The sequence below is a fragment of the Equus caballus genome, chromosome 3 (genome assembly GCF_041296265.1).
Source record: "Equus caballus isolate H_3958 breed thoroughbred chromosome 3, TB-T2T, whole genome shotgun sequence".
Lineage (NCBI taxonomy): Eukaryota > Metazoa > Chordata > Mammalia > Perissodactyla > Equidae > Equus > Equus caballus.
In genome coordinates, this window is record NC_091686.1 from 109347693 (window position 1) to 109375411 (window position 27719).

At 37.6% G+C, this 27719-nt stretch overlaps 2 protein-coding genes across 16 annotated transcripts in view; one reads left to right on the forward strand and one right to left on the reverse strand.

The window, feature by feature from the left end:
* The window catches only part of KCNIP4 (potassium voltage-gated channel interacting protein 4), a 1058683-nt gene extending 1050698 nt beyond the window's left edge, over window positions 1–7985 (forward strand). For all 8 annotated transcript variants that reach the window (XM_023638705.2, XM_070262544.1, XM_023638709.2 and 5 more), the window contains 4 exons: window positions 1353–1460; window positions 3926–4030; window positions 4643–4705; window positions 6492–7985. In XM_023638705.2, the coding sequence (XP_023494473.1) occupies window positions 1353–1460; window positions 3926–4030; window positions 4643–4705; window positions 6492–6539 (324 nt within the window). In that variant the 3' untranslated portion in view covers window positions 6540–7985. The remainder of the gene's footprint in view (window positions 1–1352; window positions 1461–3925; window positions 4031–4642; window positions 4706–6491) is intronic.
* Window positions 7986–8701: 716 nt separating this feature from the next.
* On the reverse strand, window positions 8702–27614 carry PACRGL (parkin coregulated like). 8 transcript variants are annotated; one of them, XR_011437173.1, is made up of 10 exons: window positions 27308–27435; window positions 23407–23474; window positions 23150–23301; window positions 20272–20339; window positions 18518–18608; window positions 17070–17204; window positions 16477–16584; window positions 14584–14867; window positions 12746–12826; window positions 8702–9484 (listed from the first exon to the last, which is right to left on the reverse strand). XR_011437173.1 is itself a non-coding variant. In XM_003364732.5 (9 exons), exons 2-9 carry the CDS (start codon window positions 23456–23458, stop codon window positions 9428–9430), a joined length of 744 nt encoding a protein of 247 aa, XP_003364780.1. In that variant the 5' UTR covers window positions 23459–23474; window positions 27308–27614; the 3' UTR covers window positions 8702–9427. The 8 variants fall into 8 exon arrangements, 5 of the variants coding, with proteins under 5 accessions (XP_003364780.1, XP_005608903.1, XP_023494479.1 ...); XR_002807229.2 differs by having other exon boundaries at window positions 27255–27395; XR_011437174.1 differs by having other exon boundaries at window positions 26869–27380.
* Between the last annotated feature and the right edge of the window lie 105 nt (window positions 27615–27719).

A 27719-nucleotide genomic window follows, 5' to 3' on the forward strand; every position in this document is an offset into this window, starting at 1 on the left:
TTGGTTAGATAAACTATGGTACATTCATACAGACTATGCAACAGTGAAAAAGATTGGAATTATTTCCAAGATTTATTGCTAAGTGGAAAAAGAAAAAAGTACAGACTATCATTTGTGTAAAGGGAGGAGGAATATGTAGAAATAAATATGCCTTGTACATGTATATGCACAGAAATTCTTTGGAAGTAAATACAAGCTACTAATGTCAGCTGTCTACAGGGAAAGAAATAGGGTGGTTGAGGTCCAAAAATGAGAGGAAGAGTTTTTCACCAAATATCTTACATATTTTTAAATTTTGAACTACATGAAAGATACCTATCTAAAAAAGTTTAAATTTTTGTTTTGTTTTGTTTTTAGAAATTCAGACAAGAAAATAGCTTTATAAAATGATGGAATGTAGAAATGTAGAGAGAGAATGCAAATTCACGCAGAAGGCCACTTCTGGATTTTCCTTCTGCTCTTTCATTCCTATCTAACCATGAATTGTCGACTCTGTGTGAGCTCAAAATTCACCACGTTGTAATGTTAACTCTGCTGTACAGAACAACAAATATATATGAATTTGATCAAGTTAATCTGGTTTGTCTGCAATGTAATCAAACCAGCCTAATCATGGTATTGGCTGAGGGCTCCATTTACTTGACAAACACTTACATAGCCAGTGCCCTTGCCAGACACTAAAATAAGCAGCTTAACTCTTTTAATTGTCATAAAAACTTTAAGAAGTAGATACTATAATCTCCATTTTACAGATTTGAAAATTGAGGCAAAAGGATGTTGTCTGATGACACAAGGCTATCAAGTGACGTAACTAGAATTTGAATTCAGCAGTCTGGCTTCCAGCTGCATGCTCCGAACCCCTGCCCGCATGCACATTATAACTTGATGGCTAAATAAAGGTTAAAATTGGCCCATATCTTATGGACAGCCCACGTTTCTTGTTAGCAGATCTTTTGCATGAGAAATGTGTTATGTGCTTGTATTTTAAAAGATAATATTAGATTCTTTTTAGTAAAAGAACTGTGTGCACTTGTGGAAAGACAATTACTACTTATAGCATGCATCTTGCTGTTTGGGGTCTGTTCTGAAACAATTGCCAGTTCCACAGTTGATATAAGTCACAGTTTCCAATTAGAAGATGCGAATGGTAAAACACTATGGGGGGGGCGGGGCTTATGCCCACCCATGACTCTGAGAAACAGATGACCAAGAACACATTGATCATCTTCATGAATACATGCCTCAAAATCAGAGGGTTGCAACCCTTGCTTCCCTTTTTTTGAGAAAGAAATTTTGTCAGAGTTTATTGTTTTAGAAATTTCACATCAAATTGTATTTTTATTTCCTTTCAGGATTTCATCAAAGGTCTTTCCATTTTGCTTCGGGGGACAGTACAAGAAAAACTCAACTGGGCATTTAATTTGTATGACATAAATAAAGATGGCTACATCACTAAAGAAGTAAGAAACGCCTCACCAACACAGCTCTCCTTTGAGCCTTTTTCATTTTTTAACTTCAAAATGTTGAACAGTTGCCATTATTAATTAGAAAATCACTTTTTCAGGATGTCTAAAATATTTTTTGTGGTGGTGGAGAATACAACACAAAATTTATAATGGATAGGAATAGTTTATGGTGAATCTGCAAAGTGAATATAAAATGCATAAGGATTAAACCCTTGTTTCCTAATGTCATTTTAATAAATACCGTAAATGGAATAAAGACCGTGGTTGGAACTAGATAGGAAGAAAATGTATCCAAACCATGTTAGACTATTTGGCATGTAACGTTTTTTCCCCACCGTGTAACGTGGTCTTTATGGAAACAGATGCAATGTTAAAATCATATGGATCATGCAATGACCTGTATTGTGTGGGAAATGACCTGATGCAATAGTGAGGCCCCCAAATAGACTTCTAGGAAGACAGGCTCACAGACCAAATTAAGATGCTCATATCAACCGGTTTATTAAATCAATTTAAAACATAGTGAGAAGCAAGGGAAAATGGATGGAGCAATTTAGTCAATTTAGGATATGGTGCAAGTGGGGTTGAAGGACCGTATTACCTGAATCCTGGGTGTGCCTCAATGTCTAGATGTCCTGTCTTTCTCTCTGCCTCACTTGCTTTCCTCAGAGTTGAGTTTAGAGCAAGAGGCCCCTCAAACAAAAGGTACCTTGGGCCAATGACGTGAACTTGCTCTACTGAGGACACAGGGACAAGCGCACCTGACCACAGTTATAGCATGACAATTAACCTGATGAATGGCCATGGGTTTCATTTGTGTTTCTTGAGCAGAGGACATAGAGCCAGAACGTTTTTCACCAATAAGTGGCTGAAGTAAGAGCTCATGAATGTTAAGTGTTCACGTATATTGAGAATATCCTGGATAGTTAGTGCCTTTTGTATATTTGGTTTACAATGAACGTTTAGTACTCAGGTGCCTCCAGAATGTTAGATATCTCTGATTTCTTCAGTCCCTTTCTATGTTTAACACAAACATACTATTCTTACTATTTATACCTAACACATCTCATGAAGTCTCCCTGTGTCGAACAAACTTCTAGCTACTTATATATACTCAAAACATGTTAAGAGGTTTCACCTATGATTTACAAACTACTTTATCATTTATAACAGAATTGAATACTCTCAAAAGTAAATGTCTATTACATCATAATATCAACTTAATCCAGATTTTTATGTGAAAACTTCAATATGAACAAAACAAATGTAAACAATAAGTCTGAATGTTTAAATAATTAGATATTATTTTTACTAAGAGTAAAAATGGCAAGTCAAAAACCAGATTTTGTTTTAATAAAAAAATTAATAAAATTTCAAAATATTTCCCAGGGTCTTAATATTTATCGACTAATCTACATATGTGACTTCTTTAGTTAAAGCCACAGTAGGAAAAATACAATGAAAATTCCTTTTTATTCTTTTTTTAAAGATTGACACCTGAGCTAACAACTGTGGGCAATCTTTTTTTTTTTTTTCTGCTTTTTCTCCCCAAATCCCCTGAGTACATAGTTGTATATTTTAGTTGTGGGTCCTTCTAGTTGTGGCACGTGGGATGCCGCCTCAACACGGCCTAATGAGCAGTGCCATGTCCGCGCCCAGGATCCGAACCACCGAAACACTGGGCCACTGAAGTGGAGCATGTGAACTTACCCACTTGGCCACAGGGTGGTCCCTGAAAATTGTAACAAGCTTTGAGACTTATCAGTTAGTTTTAGTACAATTCTAATGATGTGGAGTTAATTTATTTATTTATTTATTTTTTTTTTTTTTGGTGGGGAAGTTTGGCCCTGAACTAACATCTGTTGCCAATCTTCCTCTTTTGCATTTTTTTCTCCCCAAAGTCCCCAGGACATGGTTGTACATCCTAGTTGTAGGTCATTCCAGTTCTTCTATGTGGGATGCCACCACAGCATGGCTTGATGAGCAGTGCATAGGTCCATGCCCAGGATCCGAACCGCTGAACCCTGGGCCTCTGAAGCAGAGCATGCAAACTTAACCACTTAGCCATGGGGCTGGCCCCCATGTGAAGTTTTAGTCTCAATAAATAGAAGTTGATAATCAACATATAACATACATAACAGCTAAATAAAACAAAGATCATTTATGTGAAGTATATGGAAGTCCAAACGTTAAACCAGGATATTTCTTTGCAGATCACATTAGGTATGTGGGAAATTGCTTCATTTTGAAACCAAGAGCAGAATTGATACTTACATTCTGATTGTGTTGCTTTTAAGGCATAAAGCTGTTGCCTTTTCCTCTGGGACAACCCGAGGCATTTAATGAATCAAAGAAAGATGAAAAATTTGAAATTGAGTAGGGATAATCTGTCAAAGCTTCTCAGAGTTGTTTCTTCATACATTGCATGCAGCCTCATGTGCGTGCCTTTTACTTTTCAGGAAATGCTTGATATAATGAAAGCAATATACGATATGATGGGTAAATGCACATATCCTGTTCTCAAGGAAGATGCTCCCAGGCAACATGTCGAAACATTTTTCCAGGTAGGAATGCCACAGAAGTCGGAGAAGGAGTGAAACTAAGAGTAAATTTCCTGATGTTTGCAAAGCATCATGATGAATCAAAAGAATGCAAAGAAAAATAATTTTTACTAAAAGGGACAAAACAATAGGATATTTACCATCACAGTAATTTAGTAAGTTTGATTTTGAATTTATTATAACACTGATAACTATACTTATTGAACATTCACTATCTCCTAGATAGAATGCTAAGCAATTGCCATGTTTCATGTGTGTTTTTTGTTTTCATTCAATTCTCAAAACACCCTATGAGGTTAAAAATTCTCACCAGCCCCATTTAACAGATGAAAAACCAAGGCTCTGAAAGTTTCAGCCAATTGCCTGAACTCTGCCATGGCTAGGGGGCAAGACTTTTAGCTGGGGCAGAGTGACTCTAGATCTTCACCATTCTGTTGAAAAGGGAACAGCCTAATAGCAGTCGGCCATATGATTCTTACCACTAAGAAACTACCAGCTTGTGCTCTGAAGCATTTCCTCTCCATAAAACAAATAGCCTCAGCTCCTTCGGTTCAGGGATCAGGGTATCAAGGGGTAAGTCTGAATAAAGTTTTTTGGTTTTTTCTTTCTGAACAGAAAATGGACAAAAATAAAGATGGAGTCGTTACCATAGATGAATTCATCGAAAGTTGCCAAAAAGTAAGTAATGGTAGTAAAGGACTGTCCGTTTTGCTTTTTTAGCAGCTAGACTGAATATTGAGTTAGCCACCATGAATTGAGCAAAACACAGATCATATGCCTAAGGTTACCACTTTTACACAGCCGAGATAAGCCCACCACTGTGAAATAACCACCAATTTATACATTCAATTAATCAACACCTATAGAGTGCCCATCCTGAGGCAGGCTATGCAGGAAGCCCTGGGGATACAAAAGTTGCACACATACTGAGTCTTTGCTCGCTAAATCCTTTGGAGAATATTCATCATGGAGGATAAAACACATGAGATTTGAATTGCTCTTTTCCCAGAATTAGCGTATAACATGTGTATTGTCTATCATATCTCCATAGATTTAGAATTCCGGTACCGCCCAGTATGCATCACTGGACAAATTTATACAGTTGTGCAACATTTTAGTCAACGACAGACCGCATAGATGATGGTGGTCACATAAGATTAGTGCCAAATAGCTTAGGAGTGTAGTAGGCTATACCATCTAGGTTTGTGTCAGTACACTCTATGATTTTGCAAAATTATGAAATTGCTTAACAACACATTTCTCAGAACAGTATCCCCGTCGTTAAGCGACACATGACTGTATCTGATTTCTAAGAGAAACATCGTTTTAACGTGTATAGACAAGAAGTGGCTTTTTGGCTGAACCAATAATGTTTCAGTCTCTGGATTTAACTCCTCACCTTAAACTGATGATTTTCCTCACATAACTGACAAGGAAATGACAATGATGATCTTCAGTTACGAAGAGGAGAAATCTGGGTGGTTCTCCATCTTCTGATGGGAGACCAGTATTAGCCTACCTAGAATGAGCTGACATGATGTGTGGGTAGAATCACAATTAGGAATTTTTCAGATCATTGTAGAGACCAGGAAGTTTGCTGGTGCTTTAGCATTTCTCTTTATTTTCAAATTGATATACTTTCCCTTTCCTGATGCCTGCTTGTTTCCCAACTCGTATTTTGATGTGGTGGTCTTTGAGAGCATTAACTTGGTGACACCAACCTGCTTAATGGTGATGTTGTTACTTGGCTTCTGGCATTGCAGTCATCATTAGTTCGGCTACCATTTACCATTACTCTCAACAGCTCACTGAGTGCCATTCACAAACAATCTCCAAGTGCCTCAGTAATGCCCAAAGTCTGTCCTCTTAAGTTTTTAAGGAACATGCTGAACTGAATACAGCTACTGGGCAATGGTTTCTCCCAAACAATTCTTTCTCTGGCATTGAGAGACCACTCATTTTGAAAGGTTCCTAAAGGCCATACAGATTTAGCCCTAACAGACCCAGAAAGAGAGGCGTAATCACTGCCAACTTGTCTCGCAGGCCCCCACCTCCAGTCCTCATGAAGCTGGCTCTTAGCTCACACACCAACTCTGTTTGCTTCCACATGTCTGAGTCTCTGAGATTTGGCTTGTGATGACTTGGAATGAGAGAATTTGCATTTGCTCACTTTGTCCTGCCCTCTGTAGTTTCCATTCTGGCATTCTGATTTGAGAAATATCCTCTGTTAACACTAAGTAAAATTTAAATGAGGTGTTTTAAGTCTGTTAGAGTCAACAAACCATTAAATGGGCTCTCCCATAGGTATCTATGTGGAAAACAGAATGGTATTTACATTTGCAAGCACTTAGTATTTGAGCTTTTGGCACAGACAGTTGGTGACGGGAGGCAGTACTTAAGGGCAAAATAGGGTACTGCCCCTTGCAAATCTGCCGAATTTAACCCCACTGTTTCTCCCTTACAGGACGAAAACATAATGCGCTCCATGCAGCTCTTTGAAAATGTGATTTAACTTGTGGAATACGTCCTCAATCAAACACATGTGAACTATTCTACCACACTTAAAGTTGGAGCTACCACTTTTAGCATAGATTGCTCAGCTTTACACTGAGGCATATTATGCAAACGAGCTTTGTTTTAATATAAAGCAATCCCCAAAAGATTTGAGTTTTCCAGTTATAAATTTGCATCCTTTTCATAATGCCACTGAGTTCATGGGATGTTCTAAATCATTTCATACCCTGTGAATATTCAAAAGTAATAGAATCTGGCATATAGTTCTATTAATTCTTTAGCCATGGAATTATTGAGGCTTTCACATTATCAGTGATTTTAAAATGCCAGTGTTTTTTTGCTACTCATTTGTATGTATTCAGCCCCAGGATTTTAAATGGTTTTCTAAAATACTGGCATCTGCATTTAATTTCCAGAAATTAATTTTCATGTTTGTATGCTGTAATTCTATTTGCATACTTTAAGTAAACAAAACAAGATTACTACAATTAAAAAAAAAACGCATAGCCCCAGTTTCTATGGATTTGCTGCCTTCTGTTAAAGACATTCATTTATCAGGCATTTTTTATAACATGAAACAAATTAATTTATCACCAGATATAAGCATATGCCTAATAAAGCTTATTTAATAAGCATTTCTTAATTTTTCATAATACATATCACAGTCAAGGCCTCCATGATGTATATAATTTGGGATTTGTTCAATCCTACAGGTTGACTGTTTTCTATTGTGTCGTTAAGTGGAAGCCCAAGACAGTGGGAAACAAAGTGAGGCTGCTTATAGGCATATGCAAAGGGTCAGGCTATCTGCCCTCCAGTACATGGTAATGCTTTATAACAAGTAATTCTTAACAGCATTAAAGGCCAATTCCATCCCCTTTCCTCTGACCCCCTCAAGGCACCTTTGTATTACACAACATTCAGGGACAAAGAAACCTTGACTACCCCAATGCCTACTGGGGACGAAGAGTAAGCAGAATTCACTTTGAAAGCAACAGTGATTCCATTATATCAAGAACTACAATACTAAAATTCAGTAGAAAATGAATATAAGTGCTAAGCAACTTATCTAGATTGCATTATGACTTAGCTCATCATAAAACTCCAATAATTCAGATTCTTTTTAATGATCTTAAGCCAAAATTCTAAAGTTGTTACAATATTACTAAAGATACACACACCTTCCCTGTGCTGCAGAAATATCACAAAGACCAAGAGGCTACAGTAGGAGGAAATCTGTAACTGTCTTTGCAACAATAAATCAGGTATCTATTCTGGTGTAGAGATAGGATGTTGAAAGCTGCCCTGCTATCACCAGTGTAGAAATTAAGAGTAGTACAATACATGTACACTGAAATATGCCATCGCGTGTTTGTGTAAACTCAATGTGCACATTTTGTATTTCAAAAAAAAAATAAAAGCAAATAAAATGTTTATAACTCTACTGTCTATATCATAGGTCTTTATTCCAAGAAATTTTGTAATTTCTAGATTAAAAATATTGCATTTTTCTTATGGCACTTTATAGATTTTAGATATCTTCGTCTTTTGAGTGGTGCTAAGTGCAATGAAGAAGAGTAAAGCCAGACCAGTGGGCAGGCAGATGTTTTAGCTAATATGATCTGAGGATGTGACACGATAGAGATCTGAGGAAAGAGCGTACCAGACAGGCGTACGAGGACGAAAGGACAAAAGAGCTGAGGGAGGACAAGCATTTCTGCAATTATGACTCTTCAGAAATTACTTATATTCTTTTAAATTACAGCTGTGAGGCTGTGTCTGAAGTGAGAATTGCAAAGAGGTCACTCCAGGTGACCTGAGGCATAGAGCAGAGAAGGTGTTTTCTCTGACGCTTCTGAGATATGATATTGCTGCTCCTGTATAAAAGAGTGACCCTCATTTCCCTCCCTTCAAAAGTCCCAGTCTGCTTTGGATTTGGTGTGGCTCCTCAAGTCCCTGTGGACTCTCTTCTTGCCTTAAGATGGAAGGTCTTATTCTTGCTTTATTTTTCTTCCTCTATCCGTTTCTCTTGTAAAATGATCCAGAGTCAGCTTCTACTATGACAACACTCAGAACTATGCCTGTAAATTATGTTTTAAAGGCTTTTTAAATTGAATTAATTGTTAAAACACAAGCAGCACAACAAAACCACCGAATACATAAGAGTTTTAAGATTTTAATTTCTGAATATCTTCATGTACCAAATATTTTCAATATTTTCAGATTATGAAATACAAAAATAACATTTACTTTAATACAATTAACACCTAAAGTTTAGGTAGTTTTAATGAGTTGTAATAAACAACATACTTAAAAGAGAATTTACACATTAAAAAAAATTCTTAAACTAGAATACTCTGGAAAGAAATTGTCCCAAGCATTCTATATTATAAAATACATATTTACAAACAATAATTAATAGTGAATTCACAAATGTTTGTCCACTAATTTAAATTTCCATAGCCTTGATGAATAAAAAACCCAAGAAATGGCAAAATATCTCAAAATAAGTATAGCTATAAACTGATTGCAAAAGGGATATTATAAATAAAAGGCACTAGAAAATACAAACACATCTACTATAAACCCAATAATGGTTGTTCACACAAAGCACAAAAATATGAAAAATAAACCCAACAAAATTGTACTATTGTAGAACTTTTTTTAATAGCTTTCCATCATTAACCATTCTTTTTTGTTGAAGAATAACTTTTACTATGATTTAGTGGAATTGTGTATACTTATCTTAAATTAGTAAATAATGAATGGTGGCTGTGATTTACAAAAGAATAAACTGAAGTGAATCTGAAAAGGTTCCACAGGTCCCCATGGTCAGCGTTTAACATCTGTCACCAGGCAGTAAGAAGATTTTTGCTGGCCTCTTTTTCAACAGCATATGGAGCAGTATGTTGGAATTTTAGCTTTGATGATGATAAGGCTTCCCTGTCAAGAGAAAAAAAATTGAGCCTCATTAGTATCATGCAGGGTTCCCCTCTTAGGTATTACATTCACAGAGAAGAGCCTAAAAAAGTGTCCAAAACTCAAAAGAAACAAATAAAATGGGATGAGAGCAGAACAATGGAATGAGAAGTGGAATTTTTTTCTGTGTTAAATAAAATATAGGTTGTCTCTTATTGTTTTTTTAAAAAATTTAACTAGAGAAGTAGTTAGGAACCAGACTACTGGTATTTGAACCTAGCTTCTGCCAGTGACTTCACTGTCAAATCTGGGGCGAATTACTTCTCTGCACCCCAGTTACTAGATCTTTAAAGGGAGATAACAACAAAATCTACCTCTGAGGACTGCAGTGAGGATTAAACGAGTTTAATGTCTAAAAGCACTCATCAGAGTATCTGGCACGTAACAAGTTCCCAAGCGCTCAACAAAGATGGGGTGTGTGGAAGTATGTACCTTCCTAAGACAAATGTGTGTATCACTTAGAAAGAAAATTAAATCAGGCTAAGAATGAACCAACTTCAATTTAAGGCAGATAGTAACCGATGAGTTACAAGAAAATGACACTGTGACTGTCTGTAACTGTTATTTTTGTTTCCCCAGAAGTTGAGTCATTCCATCATTGTGATATCTGTAAGTCCTAAGAAACGAGAAAATGCAATATTGAGAAGAATCTTCTTTTAAAGACTCATTTCTAACATTTAAAGAAAAAGAATGTTTAAATTTTTAGAAGGGACAGAGGAATATTCATTAATTTCATGAAGGATTACAAAATACCAAAAGCAAGCACAGTAATAATTAAACCGAGGGAAAGTTGTTGATATGGAATTGCAATTTTCTATTACAATTACATCAATTATTATTAAAATATTATATAATATTAGAAGGAGAGAACAAAAAAGAGAAAAAGTCTGAAGGAAGAAACAATATGTAACAACCCTTATAACTTCGAAATCTTATTTTATTCTGTATTAGCATGATTCAAAACTAATGAGATTGAGTGGCAATAAGAGGAATTCCCTTGCTAGCCATCTCTGGGACCTTGGAGTGGTCAACTTCACCCTCCAAATCTTCATCTACTATTTCTGAACTTTATTTATGTGCAAACTATCCCCTCCCCCACACATATCCATGAAATCTAACATGCTCAGCCTCCCCTTTCTACTTGCCCTCTTCATCATACCAGCCCACAGGATGTGTGAAAACCACCTGGGGAGAGCTTCAGATTGAAAAGCTGTGCCTCCATTATTTAGCGTCTGTTTACTTGCATTTCACAAGGGAGGAAAAGGCAAATTCATTTTGCATTCCAGTTCTCAGAACAGCAAGTACATTTCCAAGCAAGAAGAATCCCGTTTCTGCTGAGGAGGGACACTGGATTGGCTATGGCTAGGGGATGGTTTTGTACATCTCAACAGGTGTCTGAATGCTAATCTCTGCCTAGGACACAACAAAGAAATCCATTCTATAGGAGCCTAGGGACTGACTTCCTCTCATAAACTTTATTCTAGGCATGCATCATAGAAAGAATATAATAAATTTAAAAAGTCATTGAAATTGGTCAAATTAGCTAATTTAGGCAAAGTTTAAACTAAAATATCTGCCATTTTAAAACTGTATGCAATCACACAGATTTTCTTTATAATTAATTGCTTTAGGGGCCGGCCCAGTGGCCGAGTGTTTAAGTTCACACACTCTACTTCAGTGGCCCAGGGTTTCACCAGTTCGGATCCTAGGCACAGACATGGCATCGCTCGCTCGTCAAGCCATGCTGAGGTGGCGTCCCACTTGCCACAACTGGAAGGACCCACAACTAAAATATATACAACTGTCTACTGGGGCGATTTGGGGAGAAAAAGGAAAAATAAAATCTTTAAAAAAAACACAAATATTATTATTAATTGCTTTAGAAAGCACCTAGAATGAAACTAAGTTCTGCAATGTTCAGATAATCACATCCAACTCTATCATAAAGATCTGATTCAATGTAATCTCCAGACAAGACAGGATCAAAAGAAGATGGGCTCTCTGTTTTATGGAGCTACTTCCAAGACTAAATCGTCTCAACACTTCTTTCAAATGATGAAGATTCAGTTAACCTAGTTATTTGACACCACTGTAGGAGAGGAAGACATTTTCTCTACCCGCTCTGGGTCCTTCTGGCCGGACAACAAATTAAATTGACATGAGAGAGAATAACAGGAGAAAATTAAACAAAGCTTTATAACATGTATACATGGGAGAGACCCAGGAAAACTGAGCAACTCACCAAAATGGCAGGAGCCCTCACCTTAAACACCATCCTCAGCTAAAGACAAAGGAGGATGTTGGGGGTGGGAAGAGTCAGTTATGGAAGGTTAGCAGAAAAGCACAGTAAACAAGAGTAAGGTTATTATGCAGATTTAAATCCTTGCCTTCCGAATTGATAAGAGCTTCTAGAGATAAGGTCATTTTCCCTTCCTCCTGGTACAGAGAGGGAGACACCTTTACAGATGGAGATTTCCTTTACAAATGCAAATGTCTCTTAACAAAGGGTAACTTCTACTTTTCAGGGTTTCTCTCATGTCTACAGTTTTTAACAGTAACCAGCCCAAAATAATCCTCATGCCAAAGAGACATATCTTGGGGTGGCCAATTCCAATCCCCTACACCACACAGGTAGTAATGAAATCCCCCACATTCTTGCACCGTTTTGGACATTCTTCTTGCACATTTTTGCAAGTTAGAATAATCAACTGAATCATTCCTCTGTGTATGCATGAGTGTGCATGGTTCAGCACACATATGCTTCCAGAAATAATATTGCAGCCATCTGGAAACTTCACTTCAATCTTTGACTATGAACAAATTATAACTTTTTTAGGCACAAAAGATAAGCAAATAAGAGAGAAAAAAGTACCTTTTCTTCAATGAGCTCTCTATGTTAATCTTTTGTTTTCCCAACTTTCCATGGTCAAAGCAAAAACATCAAAAATAAAGAAAAAAACCTGTAAAGCTGTCCCACATGGAGTGCCATACAGTAAGCACAATGAAAGTGTGCAGGCCTGCTATCTACACAAGCTGAACCTGAATCCCAGGGCTTAAAAATTCCACGATGTAGGAAAGACAGAAACTCTGAGCTCTAAAATGAAAATAATAGCATCAGCTCCACATGGTTACCTGTGGCTGAAATGAGCTTATATGTTATACAGTCAATTCTATAATATGACTAAACGTAGGAAAAAATGACTTAACGAATAAGGTTCTACTTACACTTCCGCCATGCTGCTCTAGCTTCTGTAAAGCACTGGTGATTGGCTCTTTGAATTTCTTGTCCCTTAGTCTCTTGGAAAGCTTTTAAAATAAGATTGGGGGAATGAAATAATTTGGAAAAGTAACTATATTCACCACAAGCATAAGTAAAACTTCAGTAAAAAATAGGTTAAATAGAAATGATGCCATTCGGTCTTTACGGTATACTACATCCATGAACATGATTAACTTGTTTTAGATTTCAAGGCTTCTTTTAGGAAATACCTCATTGAAATTTATATATAATAGACACCACTATATTTATTTAAAAAAATGAATTTACGTTATTTCAGATAATACCAATTGTACAAAATCTGCTACAGTATGGCATCCAGAATAAGCTTCCTACGAAATTGCATACTTTCCCATTTTGCAATTTGTAAGAGCACCTGGAGGACTATGACGGGAATCTAAGCCTCTAAAACACATGTGTTTCCTATAGTAAAAAAAAGAAGAGACAACAAAGAAGAGAGCACTGACATGAATAATTCAGTAACAGTGACAGGCAGAGGAATCAAACGAGAAAGCACGTGACCACCTGTCCCTAGGAATGTCCTAAATGGGCCTCAGTTGTGTAGGTGGAACTCTGACTGAACAGGGAGAGAGCACAGAGTGAGTGGAATTGAATCAGGGGAGCCAGGAGGGAAACACCACGTCATCGAGGACAAACTGTAACCAGCGCCCCCACCAAATGTCTGCATTACTCACCCACAGACCTAACACTTCAGCCTACAGCAGGACTCGCTCAGGGCTCTACTTGCTGCGAAGATAAGTGAAGCCCAGGCAAGAATTCAGTCATGGATCAAATGCTTACAAGGCCCTGTCCTAGAGTTGGTTTCTGGTTCTTCCTCTTCTCAGATATGGAGATAACCCAGGAGTACTACACACCACTGAGCACTGAGCAGCAGGTCCCTTCAGTCTGGTCATGGAAAGTTAGGGAAGATCAGAAGAGGCTCCCAGAAGGATAAAAATATGAGAAAAGCAACTCTAAAGAGGGAGCAGGCAGGGCTTATCAATGCCCTGGGGATGGACAAGAAAAAGTGCTTCTTACAGATCATAGGTTTGCTGTCTTCAGACCGTGTTATCCTGGAGCAGGGGTTTACAGGCAGACCCATGAAGCACCACCTTCAGAATCACCTGACATACTCACTGAAAGAGCACAGATTCTTGGGTCCCAGCGCATACTTACTCAGGCAGAATCTCAGGGCAAAGGCCCGGGCTCTGCATGTTTAGCAAGATTCCCAGGTATTTCTTTCCTCTTTAGGGTTTGAGGATCACTGCCCTGGGGTCAGCGGATGGTCTCTTAGAGCTAAGGCTCAGAGAGGATATGACTTATTTTACAAATGAAGAAAATGAGCTGTATACAGTCTCAGTAACTGGTTTTGAAATTCATTTTCTAGAAGAGGAACTCTTTCTTCAAATAAACATCTAATGAAGAAGTCTATCAAACAGATGAAAATGGAGCCTTTCTGGCTCAAGTAAGGTAAGTGAGGTACGCAGGGAGCACTATGGCACCTCAGTGGATCCTCAAGGGTGCCTTTTGTCTCAGGATGTGTAACTAACAGACCAAGACCTAATCCCCAGGGGGCCTATTTCCAAGGCTCTCTCCTCTATGGATACCACTGGGATCCGAAGGCCAGTGCGGTATCTAGGTCTTCCCAAACGGTTGACACCCCTGGAAGGAGAAAGGCCTTTCAGTCAGTCCTGTCTTAGGAAAAGCAGAGCTCTGGGGAAGACTGTGAGCGAGCAAAGATTAATGCCACTGACCCAGAAAGGTTAAAAAAAAAACGACGACTCACATAGTAGTTTAGTCGTTAATCTGACTTCCCCTCTCTGCCATGGTGGGTGGGACTGGGAGGCTGTTTGGGAAGCAAAGGTTCTGGTCCTTGCTCAACTTCGAGTTTGGGGAAGGATCCAGTGTGACTCCTTTTCTCTATATATCACTTGCACTTCACGTCATCCGAACTTTCTCAGTGGATGTCTTTGCTACTTGTTTCTCCCAAAAACAAAAACCAATCTCCACAAGGGCAGAGGGCATATGTGTTTCTGTTCAGCATTATGTTCCCAGTGCCTCGCATAACACCTGGCACAAAATGGGTTAACAGATTTATCTTAAACTGTTGAGTGTTTGACTGAAGCAATCAATCTAAAATGAGTCATTTTATACATTAGTGCGAAATTCCTGTAGTCAGCTACAACCCACTGACCTGAAGATCATAAGCAAGTATCTGCCAGGATTCTCTTCCTTCTGTCCTAAGACTTCCCACATGTCAAGGTTTGAGAGTCTATTCTCACTATGTCTTCTCCCCATCAGACACCTGGGGGGAATTCATCTTCCACGATTCCTAATCTCAGCACAGCAATCGTAATAGATTCACTATCACCTCTACTTTCTATTGGCTTAGCCAGGTGGTTCCTGGGGTTTATTAGTTTCTCTGCAGAGTAAGAAGTTAAAAATACAGTTCTAAGATCTCTTAGGTGGATAGGTCCAAGAGAAAACAGTGGAACTCTGATCAAAATACATGCTTCAGCTCTGAACTACAGAAGGATGCATGCAGAGATATCCCAGCTGTGGGTTATTTCCAGCCAGGACTTTAATCTTTATATTAGTTTCCACAGGAAAGGATTAACGTTGCCTAAAGAAAGGTCTGGCCCTCGCCCCTGGCTCCTGGATGGAAACCTTTAAGCCCTTGGAATATCCTGCCAGATAAGAGTGACTTTGTTTACCTGGGGGCCTTGGGCCACAGCAGATAATCTATGTTAACAATGCGATTTATGGTGGGGGCCTTGGGCCACAGAGTATCCCTGGACTTCTAGAGAGGCTGGAGACTAAGGTCAACCACACTGGCAGGCAGATATGCCTGAGTGACAAACTCCCAATAAGTACTCCAGACACCAAGGCTTGGGTGAGCTTCCCTAGTTGGCAATGCTCCATGCATGCTGCCACACATCATCGCTGGAAAAAGCAAGCACTGCCCCCACTACTCCACTGGAGGAGGACAAGTGGAAGCTCCACATTTGGTTTCTTCTGGACCCAATGCTCTATGCACCTCTTCCTTTTGCTGATTTTAATCCGTATCCTTTCACTGTAATAACCTGTAACAGTGAATAACAGCTCTCCTGAGTCCTGTGAGTCCTTTCAGCAAATTAGTAAACCTAAGGGTGGTCTTGGGCATCTCCTGAACTGCATGGTGTCCCAGTGTATATCTGTGATAAGAATTAAACTACATATATCAGAAAAAAGTCTCGTCCTTAAGGCTCTTGATGGACTCACTAAAAAACTTACAAAGAAAAAGATGAAAAACATGGCTGTGGCAATATACAATTACACAAGAGGGGTCTAACTTGTGCTTATAATTCACAGCTAATCAACATGGGCATGATACCATTATACTGTTCATTAAGTTTTGCCCATTCGACATTCAACTTTTGGTTACTTTTTATTACAACCATAAATTCTGCTCAAGTAGGTGCTTTCCATTAAAAAAAATGAAAGACAATACTGTCCCTTAGTAAAATATTTTATGAACTACTAGGTCTGATCTCTATATTTTTTGGTTTTGGGGATGATGATATTTTCTTTAAGGTTTTAAATCATTTTAATGATTAATTTGAAGCCATTAAATCATGAAGAGATACAGATACTACATAACACATACAAACAATCACACTCTAATCTTTTCAGTACTTACACTTGTGAGCAGGTGTTTCAGATGGTCATTTAGAGAAGGACCAACAACAACACTTAACTGCACCAGAGCATTCAATCCTCTTTCAAACACTTCATCATCCGAATGGGCCTGTAGGGCGTTGGTTGGTTAGGGGTATAGGGGCAGGGAGGGGAAGAGGGGAAAAAACCAGAAGAAGGATGATTAGGAGAAAGGGCAAGCAAGTGAAGAAAAAGTAGGATTGAACATTCAAAGTTAGAAGAAAATCAACCAAATCCAGAATTTAAAAAATAACCTTTAATGCAGGACATCTAGAAGCAAAAAGTAAATTTCCAGTTTCACTAAAACATTAACTAAAATATATCACAGCATGCAGAAAGACTGATTTGAGGTTCATTACTTTCTCTAATTACTTAAAATGTTCCTTTTTACCTTTAGTACATCCTCTAAAGATGTCTTCAAGTAAGTAATCATCTGGCTCTGACTAACAGTGGCCTAATTCTGCGCTCACATCAAAATCACAGGTAAAGGACTAATTTGCATATAATTTGGAGGAAAAGAAAGACATAAAACATTCTAGATATACCAGAGAAAGTCCAAAGGAATACAGGACATACCAGAGCTGCCTTTAGCACAGGAATCAGTCTAGGAAGCAAAGGCACAGCTTTGTCAGCAGCACCTTGGACCAAAAGCAATTCTCTAAAACCTTCCTTTGACACGAAGGTGTATGGATGTTTAGTCTCTCTCAGACCCTGCCAAAGACCAAAAAACACACGATTTACTACCCATTTAGTTATGCTAAGAACAAAAAAAGGAATCCTTACAGGCTTAGTGAAAATCGAGTTTTGCTATTATTGTTTTCCTGTTTATGAAATATAATTTCAGTAATTGCAATTTCATTTAAACTGAGAAATTGTGGAACAAAAGATATATATGAGAGAGGACGGATGGGAAAACAAAAAGAAAAACAGTAAAGAACTGAAGGAAAGGAAAGATAAAGGATATAAAGAAAAAAGAAAAGGAAAGAAGAAAGAGAGAAGGAGGAGGGAAGGAGGGAGAGGGAAGGTAAATGAAAAGAAAGAGAGAAAAAGAAAAACTCACTAGGATGCTAAACACAATTTGTAAACTCCCAAACACTGCCTGAAAGCATAATGCACTAGTCTAAAATGTATGTTTATGAATAAAAATCACTTTATGAATGCAAAATTATTGGACTCCCCCCAGCTTTATGGTGATTTTACAACTTGTTTACTGAGTTTCTAAAATATTATATTTCCTTCACATTTAAATAATAAGATATTCAGAAAACAAATCTTGCATTCTGTTCAAAAAGCATTGTAAGATTTTAAATATCATTTCTAACATTGGAATGTGAAATAAAAATATGAAAAAAACCTCTGTAGATGTTTTCTCACTATGCCTTTCACCCTAAATGCATTAGAAACAATTAGATAGTACTCTTGATTTAATTGATCACTTTGAGTCAGGGCAAAACAGTCACCTTTTTCAAAAAGATAAAACAAATTTTAAGAAAGCAATAGCAATATTCCCTCAGTAAAACCAGCTGCAAAGTCATATCTAAAAATATTAATTTTAAACCAATTCGTCCTTTAGACCAAACTATGTTTCCAAATAGTGACCAAACACTTCCTCTCCTCTATGCAATCATGCTTTTGAAAACTATGCTGCCAGCACCTGGCACCAGTTTGGAACACGGGTTCTATCGTCTTAGGAGTACCCCTAGTACTCCTAGCCTGTTCATTTCAGAGACGAGGAAGCTCAGGTTAGGAGGTGACGTGCATTGCAATAGTGGTTGTTCTGTCGTACTTCCTCATTATTAAACAAGTGGAGGGAAGGCTAAAGATCTAGCCAGTACAGAAATAAAAGCATTGGTGCCTGGTAAACAGGTACATGAAGGACTGACTTTATGTGATCTACACTAAACTCAGAGCCCCTTTGGGGACTCCCCAAATTATAGCACTCCCCCTACCCTGTGAGCAGCTGGACTATGTTCTCAAAGTATCAATAGGGTAGTTTTGATTCATCTACAAAATGGTATATTTACCTCAGCTAAAGTAATAAGAAGAGGATCAAATGGAAGATTTTCAGGAGGACACTCCCACTGTAATCTGTGTTTTACTGAACCATGGACCAACCTAAAATATAAAAGTTAGTGAATGTAGCTAGGACAATGTAATTATATACTGAACAGTGATTGTCTGACACATACATATTCTTTCTAGAACATAACTATATTAGAATTATTTTGTAACACGTAGGAATACCATGAATTTAAAACATATTACAAAGGCACCTTATAAAGCAATGTCCATAATCCTGCAAATTCCTACTCTTTCAGCAAAATTGTTTGGTGGCAAAACTAAACAACCCCACATTTGTTAAACCTACACTTCTGCAGCTCAAGCATGTTGCCATGTGTGAGTCTTAATGCAAATGGTTCACTTGCTATGTTTCAGTCATAATTATAACAAAACGTAACGTACAGAAAATGAAAAAGGCAAACAAAATGTGATAAGTAGAAATAATAATTTCTTTTATATGGAACATTGCTTTTCAGACATAGATCATTTAACCCTAACACTAACGATCTGAAGGCAAGCCAGGTTTGATCCTGTTAAAGAGAAGGAGGCTGAGGCCGGGAAGGGGCAGTGGCCCATGCAGAGTAACACAGAGGCAGTCCTTCGAACTAGAGCCACTGCTGCTGCTGCCTTTTTTTTAAACAGCCTTTATTGAGGCATAAGTGACATGCAATAAGCTGTACATATTTAAAGTATGCAATGTGTTAAGTGCTGATGCACGAAAATATCCACTGAACCATCACGACAATCACGACAGTGGACTTATTTATCATCTCCAAACCTTTCTTCACAACCCTTTTGTAATGTTCTCTCAACTTCTTGACTCCTTCTCCAGTGTTATTTTCATAATAGCAAGAGGCCTGGGTGACACTATTTCTCACAATTTTAGCAACAATAAATTTCTCAGAGTGGGGAAGGGATGTAAGAGCCTTAAAATAGTTTCAATTCAGCATGTAAGTATGAAACAATAACAATAAATTGAAGAATGATTCTTGAGCTTATTTTTCACTTACAGTCCTTCAAATCCTTCTAATCTGAAAATACCACTAAAATCTACATTTCTTGAATTTTAGAACAACAAGAACAATAAAAAGAATGTTGTGATTATGCTTTACACGATGAAAATGAAATTTCTATCATCTAGAGCAGGCTAAGACTGGATATACTTAGAAGAAATACATGTCTCTTCATAGTAAAATCTTAAAATAATAACACTTTCTTCGTAACCTATACTATATTCTTTAAAATAGCTATGATGTCTGTCCAGAAAGTTTGTAAGAATTATACCAAAGGTGAGAAAAAACAGTCATATGTACTCATTAAGAAATACAGTATAATTTCAATAAATATAATTTCAAAACTAATGAAAGAATTTCATTAAATTGTCAACTTTCAGTTTATAAACAAAATAAGATTATTTATTTGCAACTTGCCCAAGCTTGTGAATGCTTAAATTGTTTTAGAAACTGGTTCATTCAGTTTCTTAAGTCATTTGGTGATTTACCGCAGATCTATTGCTAACTCTATTTTGAAATTAAAAGGATTTTCTTCAATAATGTCCCAGGATCTATACCAATCCAAGAGCCGAAGTGTGAATAAGTCACCTTTATTTCAACCTCCCTAGTAAATAAAACTTCCAATACATTTAAACTGAATACTGTATTGATTTTACTCAACTATTTTGAATAATACGGTCAGTTATAAGTTGTATTGATTTTACCTGCAAGGAATACCTCCTTTAGAGTAAATAGCTGCAAACGCGGAAGGAGTTCGTGACTGTTCACCAAACTGAAATAAAAAATGACAAGAATACAATAAATATTACTATCACCTCCACATTGTGATAGTTAATGAATTTTGATCTCGCTGAGGTCAGAGGCAAATGCACGCCCTGACTTTCAAACCACCATGTTAGTATCAAGGGCATCATTCTACTCAGCAACATGACTGAGAAAAACCATCAATCCTGTCAGTACCAAAAGCACAACTACATTTGTGCATTTCCCTTTACCTCTAACTTGTTTCAGAAGGCTTGAAGGTAGCTGAAACCATACATACATATAATAAATATAATTTAATAAATATTGTTAAACATAAATAAATATAATAAAGATAATACATCTTGACACCCCCTTCCCCATTGTGACCATTCAAGGTGAGGGCTAAATGGAGGCGAGGTATTAAGTATAGAGAAAGCATCTTTGTTTTCAGCCTCCCAGCACATTTCCTACTTGTTCTCAAGCCAAATATGGATGGGCTAGATGGTCAGAGAACCTCTAAGTTCTCCAAAGTGGCTCTATGCTTCTATAAAAATCAAAGGCTTAGGTTGGGCAAGGGTGATAGAGTTGAAAATGGAGCTAAACTCTCACAAACATATGCCTGGATGTGTCTGCTTCGATAATATAACTTTATAAGCTTCAGTTTTGCTATACATCATTATCTTAAGAATAGATAAATTCTGTATCTACTCTCACAGAGGATTTAAGAGGTAATCAATAACAACAGTTCAACAATCACAATATACATAATTCAATAAAACTGACCATAAACTTAAAGAGGATTTAGGCATAAAAAGTAAATATTTCACCTCATGGTACTTTGAAAATAGCCAAATGAAACAGAGTTGTCTAAATGACAAAATATAAACTTACTAACCTATTTTACAGATATAACTAGCTAAAAAAATGTTTTTAATTACATGCAGTAATTTAAAAATATACTTAAGAGTGTAAATTTAGAATTAGTCCTTTTTCCTTTGGAAAAATACATATGTTTTGAGTAAAAATACATAGATGAAATTCATTAAAATAAAAGATTCATTTAGAAAGCTCAATCCACATTCTGCGTGGTAATTCACAGTAATAATAATGTTTTATTCATCTAGTTATAATTCCTGCTAAGAAAAAGATGTTCTTAAAGTTGTTTTCAAGTAATAACTGTATCAGATAAGGAAATTAATTGAAAAAATGTTGTTTACATTGGGGGAAAAAATTAAGACAAATCAGGGCTACAAAGACTTTTTTTAGTTCTACCACTTACTAACAAATGATCTTACTTTTGGACCTACAGGCCACATAAATAATCTCTAAATTCCCAAAACCAAAACAAAATTTCTGATTGAAATTCTAAGCAATTCTTTTCCTTTTCTTTCTAATTCATTTTACCGATAACCATCGTTTCATCTTCCAGGTCTCACAGAATCAAAATTTTTTTCTACAAATAGATTCATTTGATAAGTTTTTACCAGAATTCCATTAGTGCGAACAAAACTGCTGTTCCTTCAATTTTAAACAATATTACCACAGACCATATTTCAACTGTAAAACAATCATTATTAAATATACACTACCACATGGAGTTAGCAATTAAAAAACTTTTTGATTCAAGTGAAATACTTGAAATTTATACATATTAAAGTGCATGAATTGGAAGTGCACAGTTCACTGAATTCTCAAAAATTGAACACAGCTGTGTAACAACTCTCCAACTTACCTTCTTCCCAAAGCTAACCACTATCCTGACTTTGTTTTGGATTGGCAGCTTTTACATATTTTAGACACGATCTTTTCTAATGTACTCTATTTTCAGGCCAAATTATTAAATTATTCTCCAAAACCTTCCTAAATTTTTAATAATTTACGACTATGGCCACTAAATATTATTACTTTTAAAAGTTTTTCTTTAAAGAGAGGAAGAGAATTGAACTGTCACCATCAACCCCCTCAACTAGAACAGGAAAAGGAAGCAGTGGCAAGAAGACATCAAGGCATCCTCAGGGATTCCATTTCCTCGACACTGCGTAGATTACAGAAAAAAAGCAAAGGAATAGAGATATTCAAACTGTTTTTCATTTTTCTTTTATAAAGTCAGACAATATCCTTCTACCCTCAGTTTATTGTCTCCTTGATTAAGTATCTGTCACATTTTACCTGCCATCAAAATCAGTGTCTCAGCCACTCTTGTAGTCCCCTTTAAAGGCTGAAACCAGTACCCTCTGAGCCCACACAAGGCTGCACCAGACACCATGAGGTGTTGTTGCAAAGGTGTGTTCACTTTTGGATAATTCACTGATCTACATCCTTACAATTATGCACCTTTACGAGCATAAATCTCATGTTTGTTAAATCTGATTAAACTGCTGTGAGAAGGCAAAAGGAGGTTACTGCTACAGTTAGGATTTCTGGTGGAGCTCATTTCCAGATCATCAAGAGACCTTTATGCAACTGTGGAAGCATGTAATTCATCCTATGGCAATTGAATACAAGTTTATTCATTGACATTAGGAAGTCAAATAACCAGAGTAAATAAGAAATAAAGCTGATATGCAATTTATTTTATACTCTACCATATTCACTTGTTTATGTGACAGGATATACCAAAACTGGTTAATCTCTCCTTTACACATTCTCATTTCCACACTCACTCTCACATGCACATCACTATGTCCATTCTTCATCATGATTGCCTATGCCCTTCATCGCTAGATTAAAACTAACCAACAAAAGAAACTTAGGATAGCACCCAGGATGGTTCAATAGCGTACTAAATGCATATTACTGTGAAAAATCCACTGAGTCAGGAATCTCTTTTGTACCCACCGGGTTAATTGTTTTAGGGTTAAGTTTATCACTCGGTCGAGGATGTTTTCTTGTAGACTCTGGTGAACTGGTTGATGATGAAGATTTGCTTCGTTGAACTGTAGTCCTATTTTTTATTTGTGTGCTTGATGATATCCTTTGATCACAGTTACCTGTAAAAAACAGAACATCAACAGAGAGATAAAAGCCATACATCTGTATAACAGAATGCATCATTAACAAAATTCACCTTTTCATTTAAAAAGCAATGTCTGTACCTGTCACTCTGTTTCTCAACTGTACACCTCCATGGCACTCTGATTTCTGCATTGCTTCCCTTTTACTCCTGTTGTTAAAAGAAACAATTTCAAAATTTTGTGGGCAGGGGATTCATTAACAACATAAAGACCAAAACAGAATAAATACAGTAAAAGACACATAAATAAGGTAGGGTATGGAGCAAAATACCTGAAAGACCAACGAGAAAATATAAAATTATCCCAACTTCAATAATATCAATAACAGCAAATTAAAAACCATCCGTTAGGAAATAAGATGTATAAAAATAAACATTTTTCTTCCATTCAAACTGTCAAAATATACTTTTAGAAACTCAATTTGCAATCCTCTGGCTATATTCAGCAAACATGAACTAGATTCCTGAAAGGAGTGGTTGGCACATCCCCTATGATCTCCATCTTTCCTGACCTTTATATTTTCAAAGTTCCAAATGCTAACGGTTGCATCTCAAGCCCTACTTTTTCACTGACAACAAACTCCCCAACTCAATGGACCACAAGCTCCTTAAACTGAATATAACCGTAAGTGAGGTTATCACACCGAAGTTATGAAGCCCTTGTTAATTCAAGATATCACCAGTTTTCTGGTCCTTCAGGCTAAAAACTTTAGGACCACTGTTGTCTCCTTTTCCTTCGCTTCCTACACTCAATCCTAGAGATGCGATCAATATGGTGTGATGAGGGAGACGGAGCTGTGGGCTCACATCTGGGTCTGTATCTCATCTCTACCAAATACCAGGTTTATGAATTTAGGCAGATAATTTAATCTCCCTAAGCCTTGATTCCCTGACCTATTAAAAGGAGGAGATAATACAAGCCTATCAAGGCTGTTACTGAGGAGTAAATAAGATAATAAGTTGCTCACCCAGCAAATGGCGCTTCACTTCTTCCTCTCCCACAATTCCCTCTTTTCTGCTAATGCCAGGGCTCTAGTTCACAGCTCATGATTTCCTGCCTAATCCAACAAATTTCTAAACTTATATCTCTACCAAGGAATCCTCCACCACACACACGCAGACTCACATACCCAGTGCCTGGTGGTATGTCTAGGTCTAGCTCCACTCCTAAGTTCCATGCAGCCTTGCCTGATTGTCTGTTTCTCAAAGGTACACTTCCGCAGCACTCTTTTTCTGCACTGCTTCCTTCTTCTTATTTCTACTTGATTATTCCATTCCCCTACTCACATGACATCCAGTTATTCTTCCATTAGAGCGTTTCCCACTTTCAGACTTTAATCATTATATATATCACTACCCCTCAACTACACTGTACGATCTTCCCTTAAGGCAACACAGGTGAAGTCCTCTTCAACTTCCAAATGACAGCTTTTCAAGTATTTGAGGACACTGACTCCACACGCCTTAGTTTCCTCTTCTTCAGGATAAACACTGATGCTTTCTTAAATGATTCCTCACATGAGATGATTGTAACCTACTTGGCAAATTAGAAATCATCACGAGGACAAGCTCCATGTAATAGCATTCAGACCAAAAATATTTCAATCATGATGTGACCAGATCAAAGTACCTTGTAAAGATAAACTAAATGTAAGGTTCTTTCTGTACACAGAATAATTTTAAATTTCAATTTTCTTGATTTAATACATTGACTTAATTTTCTCATCTTACTACCAGCAGATGATTTACTTCTCAATATCACACATCACATTCTAGGCTTTTTATAGAAACATGGTAATTAATAGCTTATTAAATTTGTCAGATAATATTCTAAAATAAGTTACGGCAGGCTTTAAATATGTCAACCTAATATTGCTCTTCAGTGATTATTCAACAAGTATTTACTAGTGTACTTGGTCTATATTTTAAGAAGTTCCTGATGGGGAACAATACAACCTAAGTTTCTGTTTGAAAAAGAAAATCTCTGTCTCAATTTCCTCAACTCTATATTTGGGGATAATTACAGTAACTACTGTAAATGTTGATGAAGACTAACAGGTTAATATACGTAAAACATTTAGAAAAGTGCTTGGCACACAGTATGTGCTATATGAATTTTAGCTATTACCATTTTCTTTATAATGGTACAAAGTGTTTTTTAGTATTAGTATACTAATAATAGTGGGGTTAAGGTAACTAAATATATTTCCTTCTTTTTGAAAAATTTGGTTTAACATTTTGGGCTACATCGATTTGAAGATCCAGTTAAGTTCAGTTCCTTTTGATCGCAAATTATAATCGCTGTCATAGCTAAAAGAGTTGCTTCACAAAGATGCCTACCCACAAACATAAAAAGAGCATAGTTGGCCAGATCAAATCATGATGGACCCTTTTCAACACTACTCACCAATTCTGCAAAAGTTTTCATAGTAATAACTAAATTTCTATCTTCCTTGAGGTCAAAAAAGTTGTTCTTGTAAGGTACTGCATTATATTTTGAATAAGTTCAAAAAGCCACTGAAACTCCTCATTTGAAAAACTTTTACACACGCTAGAAAATTGAGCTACCAAAGCTTTTAAGTATACAGGGCAATTTTTAAGTGTAATATACTTATGTAATTTTCAGCAACATCAACGCACACACACACATACAAACAATGGTGCAAACATTTCTATGTCCACTTTCAAAACACCCTATATCAGGAGACTTCTCTCCAAAAGAATTCCTTTTCCACTTATTGCTAAAAGTATCACCCTTTACCTTATTACACATTAAGTGTGCTCAATTTTTAAAAATAGTATCCCCCTGGGGGCATACCACTGACGACAAAACTGGAACATGAGCTGTTTGTAAAAGAAAATGCTTAATTCATCTTATGCTCATCTTATGTTTTTGAGTGCTTTTTCTTTAAATAACATGTGAAGGGTGGCATAAACAGGTGATAGTGGGAGAAAAAGGTAAGAACTATTTTGTGTCATAAATATTATCAAGTTCACCCCACATTCTTTTACAAAATAATACAAAGATTCTAAATAGACACTAGAATCCATAAATCCACTTACCCAAACACCTAAAATATGTCACAATATCAGAGAGCAAACAAACCAAGCAAGGCCCCCCACTGTGGAACCCTCATTTTCCCTTAGGTTTGCTTAGGTCATCTACAATGGGCTCTAGGCATCCGTGTCAATGCTAGGAAAACATACTTCCCTTTCACTGTTTTGGACAGCTCACATATCCTATTTCTTTCTCTATATGTACTTTCTTCCCACACTCAGCTTTGAGACTACTGCACTAAACCGCTCGCTAAATTCTCAGGGGCAGAGGCCGCGTCTCTTCCTACTCTCTAATCCGGTGTCTGCAAACTGCAAAAGTGTAATAGGCACCCTACTAAAGAAACAGTGTTCTATCTTTAAAGCTCCTTCAAACACCAAAGGACAGCGACAGAACCTAATATCCGCCTATCTCAATTCCTTTTTACCATAAAGTAAATCTAAAGGGCCAATATTAAGGGTTTTAAAATCTGCTTTCCATTTTTCTTACCTCTCCCCTTCAAACACCACAGATTTCCAAATACCTAAGACCAGTTCAGGGCCAGGGTGTTGTCAAAGTTAGAAAATGAGGAGGGCGTGGAGGAAAAAAGTGGAGAAAAACAGAGGTTTGTTTTTTTTTTCTTTAAAGGGGGTTGTGGTGGGTGAGGGGAAAGGCGGCCGGTTTCAATTCAGGCCGTCGAAGGCTACTCCTAGCCAAAGTCAGACCCCAGGAAAGGAACGGCGCGTCCTTGGTGCTCAGCATCCCCAGGACCCCTAGCAACGGAATCCGGCGGCCTTAGCAACAGGCCAGCTAGGAAGCCAACGGTCTGAGAGAGTGCGGGCGGCAACGTGGCATCCCCGCACCCGCGGCCCACGGCTCCGGGCACCCGTTCCTACCGCGCCTCTCCCTCGTCGAGACCTGGACACCAGCCAACCCGACGCCTGCTCACCCAACAGCGTCCGGTCCCGCCACGGGCCGCCGAGGCTCGGGTACTAACGAGGTTTCGCGTGGTGCCCGAATCTGGCGGCGCCGTGCAGTGACGTAAAACGATCACTGCGTCCTCTAAGCCAATAGCGGGGAGGCCGCAGAAGCGCCGGGCGGAAGAGGGTTTCCCTGGCAACGAGGCGACGCGAGTTGAAAGGGCCGCTCCGGAGCTAGAGGCGCTTCCTGGTGACGAAGGGACACTTGGTGGAGGGTCTTTTCGGAATGAGAGGTCCGGGAGCAGAGAAGAGCACAGGCTCCTAGTTTCCTGCGCCGCAGCCTCTCCCCATCCCGTGTTCTTAAGTCTTAACGCTTCACTCGCACGCTTAAAATACTCAGTGTTCTCCAGCTGTCTTGCCCTAGATCCTCTGAGAGCTGAG

Coding starts and splice junctions, on each gene's coding strand:
- PACRGL (XM_003364732.5), bottom strand. CDS start 23,458: ATGCAGAAATCAGAGTGCCATGGAGGTGTACAGTTGAGAAACAGAGTG. Junction 17,205..18,517: donor TTCTTATTACTTTAGCTGAG/GTAAATATACCA, acceptor GGTCTTTGGCAG/GGTCTGAGAGAGACTAAACA. Junction 16,585..17,069: donor CTGTGCTAAAGGCAGCTCTG/GTATGTCCTGTA, acceptor AACGCCCTACAG/GCCCATTCGGATGATGAAGT.